This window comes from Malurus melanocephalus, unplaced genomic scaffold (assembly GCF_030028575.1).
Source record: "Malurus melanocephalus ecotype Western Australia unplaced genomic scaffold, MMel_1.1 scaffold_188, whole genome shotgun sequence".
NCBI classification, from domain to species: Eukaryota; Metazoa; Chordata; class Aves; order Passeriformes; family Maluridae; genus Malurus; species Malurus melanocephalus.
Window position 1 is genome coordinate 401,153 of NW_026623420.1, and position 10,311 is coordinate 411,463.

The window sequence follows — 10,311 nt, forward strand, 5'->3', positions numbered from 1 at the left end:
TTTTTGGGAAGGAGCCCTGCCCCGGCCCGCTGTGTGCGATGGATTGAGGCGTGCCCGGCTGCGCCCCCAGCCAGGTCCCCGCCCGCGGCCCACATAGATGCGATGGAAAGTCGGGGGCTGTTCTGCACGCTTTGTTACCTGATGTTCAACGCTCCTCTGCTGTTCATTGTCACCGGTGAGTAGGAAACTTCGGCCCCTTCCCGCGGCGCTCCGCCGCTCCGGGCGCMACTTGCCGGCGGGGCCGTCGGGGCTGCGGGGCCGCCCGTCCGCAGCCGCTCTGCACCGCCGGCCGCTGCTGCCAGGCCCGGCCTCCCGGCGCGTCCCCAGCGCGGGCTGGGGGCAGGGAGCTGCCCGGGCGGGCTCTGGCAGAACAAGGTGGCACTGTTGGGCCGCAGCTGCCGGCAGCGCGCMGCGGAACGGAGCCCGGGACAGTCCCCGCGCCGCTCGGCGGGAGGGGTCGGGGGGCACCGACGGCTTTCTTGGGGGTGAGAGGGTTTAAGATCCTCTTCAAACTTTCTGCTGGAGCCCCGGCTGCAGGGTGACGGGGCTGGCTTGGCCCTGCCCTGCCCCGGGTGCGCAGTCCTGGATGCTCTGTGTGGTCCCCGGGCTGCAGGAACCCCGTGTCGTGGTCAGCGCTGAGCCTTTGAGCTGAAGCAGCTCGCGTTAGACTGAAAAGGATTGATCTTGTCTTTTAATCTCTCTCGTTAACCAGCCCTTGTAACTCTATGTTCCCCTGCCAGCTACCTTTACTGAAGTWCCCAAAGATGTGACTGTTAGGGAGGGAGATGATATTGAGATGCCTTGTGCTTTCCGAGCCAGCGGATCCACCTCTTACTCCTTGGAAATCCAGTGGTGGTACCTTAAAGAACCAGCCAGAGAACTTGCACACGAATTAGCCATCAGTGTCCCCGGCAGCAGGAGCAAGGTAATACATTGCTATGGAGATATATCTCTTCATCMAATGCAACATGCTTAGGCAGTGAATAAACTCAGCATTCCCAGAGTGCCTCCTCTGCCCAGTGCCATCCAGCAGGAACCATCAGTGTGCCCAGGCCCTCTGTGGAATGCAGGAGTACAGGGCATGCACCATGGGGGGCTGCATGTCAGGAAAAAAATCAGTGCTTTAAGGACTGCAAACAGAAAATGATACATGTTCCACTGCAAAATCAGCAATGAGGTCCCAAGAAAGGCAGTGAAAACAGCTGTAGTGTGAAGTGCGGGCAAGCAAAAACCAGGGCTTCTGTGGACTGAGCTAGGAATCCCTGCAAAAGGTGGGAGAGCCTCTGCTCACTGATAGTGCAGAGAAAGGCATGAGGGATGCACCTCTCTGGTGTACAATAACATGGTATCAGTCTGCATCTACAACTGCACAGTTACTTGTCGTACACACTCGTGTCCCTATCTGAAGCTCAGCAAGACGTTTTCAGTCAGATGCAGTAATTAAAATGCATGAAGCAGAGTTAAATCTTGCGTGCCTTTTCCCCTCCCCCTAGGAAGCCGCTTGGTGTGAGGGTAGGYTTTAGTCTGAATTTTTCAGCTGCATTTCCCCAGCATCCTGCAGCTTCACCCRTAGCAGGACAACTTGCAGGTGCCAAACGGGGCAGTACAAGGAGTGGGGTGAAGCAGGACACGGAGGCTGTGCTGCCCCGCTGTGCAGGACATGTCATCCTCTCCAGCCCCCTCCTCTGCGCCAGCAGGGTGGCCCGCGGCAGCCTCTGTGCCTGTGCCAGCTCCCCTCTCTGTGGCACGCTTGTTTTCCTGCAGAGCTCAAATAGAGATGCAAAGCATATAGACACTGAGCTAATGCGATGCCGCCTAGCTGGGGAACGTGTAAGTCAGTTGTCAGACTGGGAAATAAATCGCTTGGATTTAAATGTCTTCTTTAACCTTATATAAAAACTGTGAGCTGCTTTTACAATAAATGATGACAGAGCAAGCCTGGAGAATGATGACCGTCTCCCCGAGAGGCGTATCAGTGAGGTCTGAGGCATCACTTAGGTTTACAGTGGTTGGCTGGAGACAAAAACATAACCAAACATGAAACCTGCTGCGTGATACCTGCTCCCAGGGTGTTTGAGGACTGAAGCTCTGCCCTGAGCAATGCAGGATCCAGCTTGCCCGAGCCCTTTGCTGCTGTGATGCTGGTGAAGTGTCTCCCCCAGTGCTTGTCAGTGACTGAGCAGCAGAGCATGCAACAAGCATTTCTTTGGCTGCTGTTTGCACCCTTGGGGATTGCAGCTTCTGTGGGAACTTTACCGAAACAGTTCCCCCAGCTGAGCACTGGTTTGCTGCCTCCCCCGTCACCTGGGGAACTCCCCTGAGCCACGCACAGGCTGTGTGAATGGCAAGAGGAGAAAGTTGCGTGTATCCATGCCCTGTTCTTCCACTGGGGTGGGAATGTGAGCATCCTGTTGATGTGCTGGCAGCGCTGAGTCTAATTGCCCTTTTTTTTCTGTTCTTTTAGGTAGCAAATAAGGATGCAACCAAAATCAGCGTAAGTGCAGCTCGCGATGGGTGCACACCCCTCCTCCCATGCACGTGGGATTTCCTGCATGCCCCCCTCATTTCCTGACACACGAATGCAGCTGCTCCCACTGGCAGCCGCGCTCCTGCAGCACGGCGGGAGTGTGGCACGTTTCCCCTCCTCAGTGTGCCGTGGCTCAAGACGTTGTTACCATCTGTTGCTGGTTTTGCAGTCACGTCCCATTCCTTGCAAAACCAGAGGAGGTGACGTTTGCCTTACAGCCCTTCCGTAGCCACGTTGGAAAAGGACTGTGGGCCAAATMAGGAGAGAATCTTGCTTTCTCCCCCAGTTCTCTGCAAGCCCCAGTCGCCTGAGGCGACCCCCTTGTCAGGGTGTCCTGCAGGAAACGCGCCCCTTTCCTTTGGTGCGGCTCCAGGAGCCGCTGTCCCTCTCCACGGTGCTGGGGCCACAGGGCAGCTCCTCGGCCCCGGAGCGTGGCTTGGCTCTCTGCAGCGGCCGCGGGGCCACCTCCGGGGCTGCTCTTCCCCCAGCGGGCGGTTCGTGCGGGCTGGGGGCTGCCCGAGCCTGGGGCTGGCCGGGGGGACGATGGGCGCAGGGTCTGGTTGTGGATAGCCCGCGCGAGGCGGGGCTGTAACAGAAGGATGCTGGGCTCGGTAACGGATGCTGGGCTCGGTAACAGAAGGATGCTGGGTTCGGTGTGCGCTGGTTCGGGGCGATTTATCACCAAAGGGAGCTGGGGCGGGGGCCGCAGGGCGGAGGGCAGGGTCGCTGCCCGCCGCTGATGCCGTGCCGGCCGTGCGCTCTCTTGCAGACCGTCCGCGTCCAGGGCAACGACATCTCGCACCGGCTGCGGCTGTCGGGCGTGCGGCGGCAGGACGAGGGCGTCTACCAGTGCCGCGTGTCGGACTACAGCGACGACGAGACGCAGGAGCACAAGGCTCAGGCGCTGCTGCGCGTCCTGTCCCGCTTCGCCCCTCCCGACGTGCAGGCGGCCGAGGCGGTGTCGCACATCCAGAGCGGGGCGGCCCCGCGTCGCCACGGCCCCAACGCCCGCCCCACGCCACCGCCCGGCCCCGCCAAGCGCCCGCCAGCGGCTCCGGCCCCGGCCCCGGGGGGCACCGCCACCACTGCCATCCCCAGCGCCACCGCCTCGACGGCCGCCGCCGCAGCCTCCTCGGCCTCGCCGCCGCCCGGGCAGGCGGCCATCCTCCGSCAGCAGCACGGGTCAGGTAGGGCGGGGGGCGGCAGGGGAGCCCTGTCCCGCAGGGCGCTGAGCCCCGGGACTGCCACTCGCTTGGGTCGGGCACTGTGACCCCTCTGCCATGGGGAGACTCCCTCTGCCACTCTGAAACTGAGGAACCGCACCCAAGCCTGTTAACAAAATGTGCTTAGGTTGTCCCAAGGGCCGGGACTGGTGCCTTGCCCCAGCCTGGACAGGAGAGGGCACAGCCATGGGGCTGGGGAGAAGGGTCCCACAAGGGCAGGACCCACATCCCTTTGGTAGGTGCAGTGGGAGGCTGCGCTTTCAGAATCYCCTTGCAGCTTTTCTGGTGCACTGTTTGCAAATCTAAACTCCCTGCAGAACATCCATAGCTCACCTGAGGCTGCAGCTACTGTTTCAGAGTTGAGATCAGTGAGTAGTTTACAGGGCTGGCTGTCCCGGGCAGATGTGGAGCCTGTGCAGAGCGGGATAAGGATTCAGAAGGGAAATGTCAATTGCTGCGTAATGAGCTGCACATCTGAATTAATGGCAGGATGAGAGTTGGAGATACAGTGCTCTGTAATGTTTTTCAAATGTAAACGTCATGCTAATACTGACTGTCTATCAGTTAATACTGTATTAAGGTATTAATGCCACATTACCACACTGTGGCTTGCCAGAGAAGGCAGTTATAAAACTTTATTTATCTAGTGACAGGAATGTCTGGGACAGAGAACACAGTCTTAAATCTGCATTGCAAAAGTGTTTGAAGCTTCAGAGGTGTGGTGCTGCTCTGGCTGGGCTTCAGCTCCCTGCTCAGCCACTGTCACTTAGCTAATGTTGAACAAATGTCCCTGCCAAGTTATCTGTGGAAGAAAGGAAATAATTTTATGCCACTGACTGTGCAGRAAAGGCCCTGAGCTCCCCTCTCTGCTAACAGAGTCTCTTCTGACGCAGATTCATAATCTTCATGCAGGGAAGTTCACACTTCTTCCTGATACCTCTTCACACTTTCTGGGCAAACAGTTGCAGGTTTTGGCTCACAGTAATGCAAACCATTCCTATATGGGTCACTGTAACCTGCTGGTGCTTTACGGGTTCTGTGTTTTATCTGGCTACTACCTTYTCCTCTTTTCTGAATAAATTAGTTTCTTTCTCATGTAAAAATACATGTGAAAGTTAGCTTTTACTCCCAAGACTAAGTTGGTGCTCACTGGTGTCTAGTGGAAGAGAAGGTGATCATTTCTGAGATCTAACTGCAGGTGCTTGTGTTAAAAAGTTCATTTTGCTTTTTCTGAATTCACTGACCCCAAGAAATTAAACAAGACTCTGTARTGCTCATGATCTATTGCTTTTTCTTTGGAAAGATCTGCTTTCCTYCCAGGATCCCAGGGCTGGAGGCTGTTTCTGTGTTTCCTCTCCCCTCCATGACTGTGAGAATTCTTGCAGTGTTTTCCCCACTGACAGTGGAGGCTGGGTTTAGGACTTGCAGCACTGTGCACCCTGCCTACTGAACCCAGAGCTTTCATGGTGCATTTGAACTAAAAGCAGGACGGTGGAAGTGCAGTGGGCTCAGTTCCACGTCAACAGATGGATGCGAGCGTGTGCCGCCAAGGCAGCATGTCACATATGCCTGTTAGGGCAAGACCTCCTGCCCAGATCAGCTAAACTGCTGTCTGTCCCGATTCTTTACATGTCTGTGCTTTGGGGATATGGCACTTCTGCACCATTTCTAGGCTGCATTGGATTCTGAAAATAAGCTAGCTGGCACTGTGGCCAGCAGTGGGGGTAATGGAATGATTTAAATCAGTGAAAAATGTAGCAGAATACAGAAAAATGTTTAGTGGGGGTCTCCAGATGGAGACTGATGCTGAGGGSTACAAAATTGGCTAAAGCAGAATTTGGTGCTTCGAGCTCTCTGCTGTGCTCGCTGGTCTCTGTGAACAGTGCCACTCTGTGGCAGCTCCAGTGCCAGACAAAGACAAGTCAGGCTGYTCCTGTTCCCAGCCCTGACTTGATAAGGTGTAAACCACCACCTGCCTTTGTCCCTGGAAGAGAAAGGTAATTAATCCTGTAATCTTTGGTAGGGTCCTTTTGCCTAAATAATGTTGTTTTGCTCTGCTTGAATCAAGACCTGCCTGAATAGCAGGCTTCTCCCTGGTTTGGTGTAATCTCTGTACCTTTGGTAGTTTGGAGCTGCCTGTCATTATGTATCAATAGAACATCAATCACAGCGTGGTTTAAGAGATTACAGCTGAGGGACTTGGCCCTCAAAAATTCCTGATTCAGGTGCCTTCTACACCAGAACTGTCTGAGTCTTGTTGCCACGAGATGTGTCTTTGGTTGGTTCTGTGAGGCAGATTGCTGCTGTCCCAGTCCTCATCTCCTGTGTGCTTCAGAAAGACTGTCTGGGCCAGGGACGTGGTTTGAAGCAGAGAGAGACAATTCAGTGTGGAGGCAAGAGCTGTTCCCTAGACATGAATGTTGCATAAAGACCTGGATGAAATACTGACATGGCAGTGTGGTGAGGGCTTGCAGGGTTATCACCTGCTTTTGTGAGGAAATGGAAGACTGGGGTAAGACTGGGGTCTCCAGTGCTGCCACTCGGGTTGGATAAGCACCAAACATTCTTCAGAATGTCTTAAAAGAAATCATTTCTTTGACCTTCAGAGTTTCCCATTTGTATGTTCAAGTGGGACTCCTTAGAGCTATGTTAGGTACAGTAATTACTGTTCTCCATAAAGAATGCGGTTGCTTTATGGGAAAAGGGTGTTTTCCCCTTTTTCTTACTTCTGGGAACTAGAAGCCCTTTTTTGAGTCCACCCCTTTGAGGCAGTGTCATAACTRGTTTACACAAGCAGGGCAAACAAATCCAACTAAATCTGTGTTCACATGGTGTTAAAGACTGCAGGACCAACCTTGTGTTGCTGTTGAGTTTTATCTGCATGGCAGCATAATGCATACCCTTCGTTATCCTATTTTGAGCTCCCTAACACACAGAGATAAGTACTTGCACCAAATCTGCATGTAATAATTGAATAGCCTAATACATTTAAAGTATTTAGCATTTCCAAATCTTTTCATTGTACGCATGGATATTTCCTCTGTATAAAAGCAGAAATATGGTCAAACAATGGGTTTGCCATCAGTGATTAAGAAACACCCTCATTTAAGACACAGGAGATACTCTGCCTAAGAGCTGATGGCATGGCACCAGCTACAGTGTCCTGCATGAATTGGCCTCTAATCCTATTTTCCTTGCAATAGGAATCCTCCCAGTGCTTTCAGTGTAGTAAGAGAGGGTCTTTATGTACTTGGATTCTAATAAACATGATTATGGATCAAATCCTACATTGGGACACGCCTGCAGGGTTCTTGTTRACTTCAGTTACTGTCCCATGCTGCACCATGGAAAAGTGTGATTCTTCACATCTTATAAGTGAACTGAAACATGAATTTATTAGAATAAAYGTGTCTGTTACTGGGATTATCTAAAGAGCAGAGAGTCTCATCTGACAARCTGGGTATAAATGGAAAATCCATTGTTTTGGACATGTCATCAGAAATGGTATTTGGTTGAAGTTTGTGATCGGCAGTTAGGGTATATAAGGCAATAGATCCAGTGTAACAGAAAAATTGACCAATATGCCACAAATATTAGYTACTTAAACAGAATTTTATCTGTGATGTTTGAACAACTACACAAAAACTTGGTGCTGTGGTCTCATGACTCAGATTATTGCTTGTATGCCTGCAAGGTGGACTGAAGTGGGAGACTAGAAAATGGGATTTGGGCTGTGAGGAGACAAAGATCTGCTGGCAAGATCCTTTTTAATACTACCAGAGAAACAGTCATCCATGTTCTAAACGAAGTAGTACTGATCTTTTAATTTAAATGTTTGTACACAAATGGAATCTTATGCTGTAGGAAAAAAAATGGGGTGAGCAAGGGAAAGTTGGAGAGTTGTTACTGTTGGGAAGTGCTCCTGGTTTTTACTGGATAGAGCAGGGGGACACAGGAGCATCACTGAGTGAAACTCGGTGTCTCTGTGTCAGAAGTTTGTAGTCCAAGTGGATGAGACAGATAAATGACACMAGAACAATAACTGACTTTGTTGACTCGTGTGACAGCTGTGAAATTGAATATGAAAACTTAATTTCAGATCTTTTAAATTTAAGTCCAGTGCCTTAGTTGTGAGACTAACTTTGTCATCTGATAGTGAAGTAATAAACAAAGATYTTCATAGTGACCTCCTGGGAGGGAAATCGACTGGTTTATATCCTACCAAATGGTCTCCAAAATGAGTGCCTGTGTATTGGCTTGGGGGCAATTTTTAGTTTAACTTCTGAGCAGAATGTAGATCAGACATTGCAGCTTCCAAATTCCCTTTTATTTGTTTGATCTCTAGCCTCAAAGCTCAGAAGTGAAAGCTTTAAATAAAATAAACARAGAGGGGAGTGTGAAACAAGAAGCTGCGCTTTGTTGGAGTGCTCTAGGAGGGGCACAGGGCTATGCAGAGATGAAGGGGTCATGGCAAGGAAGAGCACAAGTCCTCACCTGTGGCTGTCCCTCCCCTCCTCAAAGYCTTTTGTGTGTGAGGCAGAGATTTATCCTGGGCCACGGAGCCCGGAGCAAGCAGCAGGTGCCAGTCCTGCAGCCTGTGTGCCCCTGCAGCTCCCGGTGGGCTCAGAGGAGCAGGGTCAGCCCTCCTTGAGCAGGGAGCAGCTGCAGAGTGGCAGATCTTGCTGAGCACAGGGAGCAGGGGCCAGTCTGTGCAGTCAGACACAGGACAGAGGAGCTCGGAGGGGTAAAATGGTGTTTTACAGAGAGTGCTGAGCTGTGGCTGCCTGGGGACTGGGTTTGGAGGGGCTGTGGCTGGTTTTGGACTAACTTTGGGTGAGGGTTTGAGTTCAGGGCTCTCGTGGCTTTGTCAMAGCTGGAATGGCTCTGGTAGTTTGAGAAGCAGCCTGTGGAGCTCGTTTATGTTTGACAGATGCACATTTCATGAAATAGCAAGAAAGGAAAGTCTGTGAGGCTGCTCAGCTCAATCTCTGTGCCTTTCCCCCTCACTAATGTCTGGGTGTACTCCACTCCCCCTGTGCTTTTTATGAGACCGTGGATGAGCTCGATTCTGTTGTTACGTGTAGTTAAATGCAACCTGGGTCACATCACATTTTCTTTTACATTAAATAAAGTAGCAAGACAGAGGCCATAACTGAATTATCAGGCTGACCTCCTAAATGTCACTGGATAATAAACATGCAAAAAGAATTCTCATTAAATACACATCACTAGCACTTTAATATCTAGGCAAATTAGACTGCTTTGGGGACAAGTGAGGTCAAATATCTTCTTTTGTGTCTGTGTAATATGGATTAATTCTCGAACTGGACAAAAGCACTAACTGCTGTACTGTGTCACCTCATTATCTAGGGCAGAAACAAGCTGTGCCTGGGTGTTTTTGTACTGTGGAAATGCAATTTATTTGAGTAACCTCCTTTCAGCGGTTCTTTCTTGTTCCCCAGAGGACAGACAAAACTGTACTAACCTATTCTACTCCAGCCTGTRCAGTGCCCTTGAAGAAATCTGAATATTATTTGAATTGCTTTGATATCTTCAAGTTATAGATGAAAAAATCTTCTAAAAATATTACTGATCACARGGAAGGGAGTATTCCAGGTCTTTTTAATGAATGTGGCAGCTGTACCTGACGTTGGTCTAGATCTGTATGTAAGATTGATCCATTGAGTGAAAATCAGAAATTTATCAGAAGAAAAGCTCAGTGCACCCACAGGTATTTTTGCAAAGCAAACAGCATTTTGGGCAGGAATATACATATACTGGTAGTTCTTTATACTCACTTTCAATAGATACTTTGCAAAATGGAGCCTTAGTTTGCAGAACCAGCTAACTTTGTATCTTTACGAGAGGCAGTAATTGTTACACACTKCCCACCTCTGCTTTACTGACCCATAAACTAATGCTTGAACTGTGTTGTCGATTTATATAGGTCCTTAATAATTTAAAACTTAGCAGTTGTAGCACAAAGAAATGCCCAGACAGCCTTACTGGTACTGGTTTTGAGAAGRTTTTTAGTAGCGTGGGCTGTAGTTGGAAAGCAAACATAAAGTAGCCTCTGCCAGGAAATGAATCTTACAGTAGTCCTCTGTAGGTGTTTCTTTTTTACTTAAGAGAGCCTGACAGGACTGTGCTGGTAATAAAAGGGGGTTGTTTTGGGTTTTGATTTAGCTTTGCTGAAGCAGTAAGAATGCTGTCAGGCTCACTATTGCTGTTTACTATGTGTTTTTTAAAATTAGATAATGGTAGAGCAGTCCCATATGTCAATAATAAACAGTTCAAGTAGGTTTGTATTGGAAAAAATGGGGTTGTCAGCAGAATGGTATTATTTGTCACAACAGCAGCTAACAACCGAGTGCTTTATATTGCTAGGCTGTTATCAGCTGGGAGGCAATTTTATTAGCTGGAAAGAGGAGCAGTTTGGCAGAGCAGCAGCCGTGCTCAGTGGAGGGGTCTGTGTGAGCAGCACGAGCCTGGGGGAGGGAGAAAACGCAGGACATGGAGCATTTCCCAGAATATCTGCCCTCACCCTGCCTGTGGCTGGGG

At 50.3% G+C, this 10,311-nt stretch overlaps 1 protein-coding gene across 1 annotated transcript in view; it reads left to right on the plus strand.

Annotated features, from left to right (window-relative positions):
* The first annotated feature begins 6 nt into the window (after positions 1-6).
* Positions 7-10,311, plus strand: part of VSTM2B (V-set and transmembrane domain containing 2B) — a 19,729-nt gene continuing 9,424 nt past the window's right edge. The window contains exons 1-4 of the mRNA XM_057373177.1: positions 7-175; positions 741-925; positions 2,465-2,494; positions 3,297-3,714. Of these exons, the coding sequence (XP_057229160.1) occupies positions 103-175; positions 741-925; positions 2,465-2,494; positions 3,297-3,714 (706 nt within the window). The 5' untranslated portion in view covers positions 7-102. The remainder of the gene's footprint in view (positions 176-740; positions 926-2,464; positions 2,495-3,296; positions 3,715-10,311) is intronic.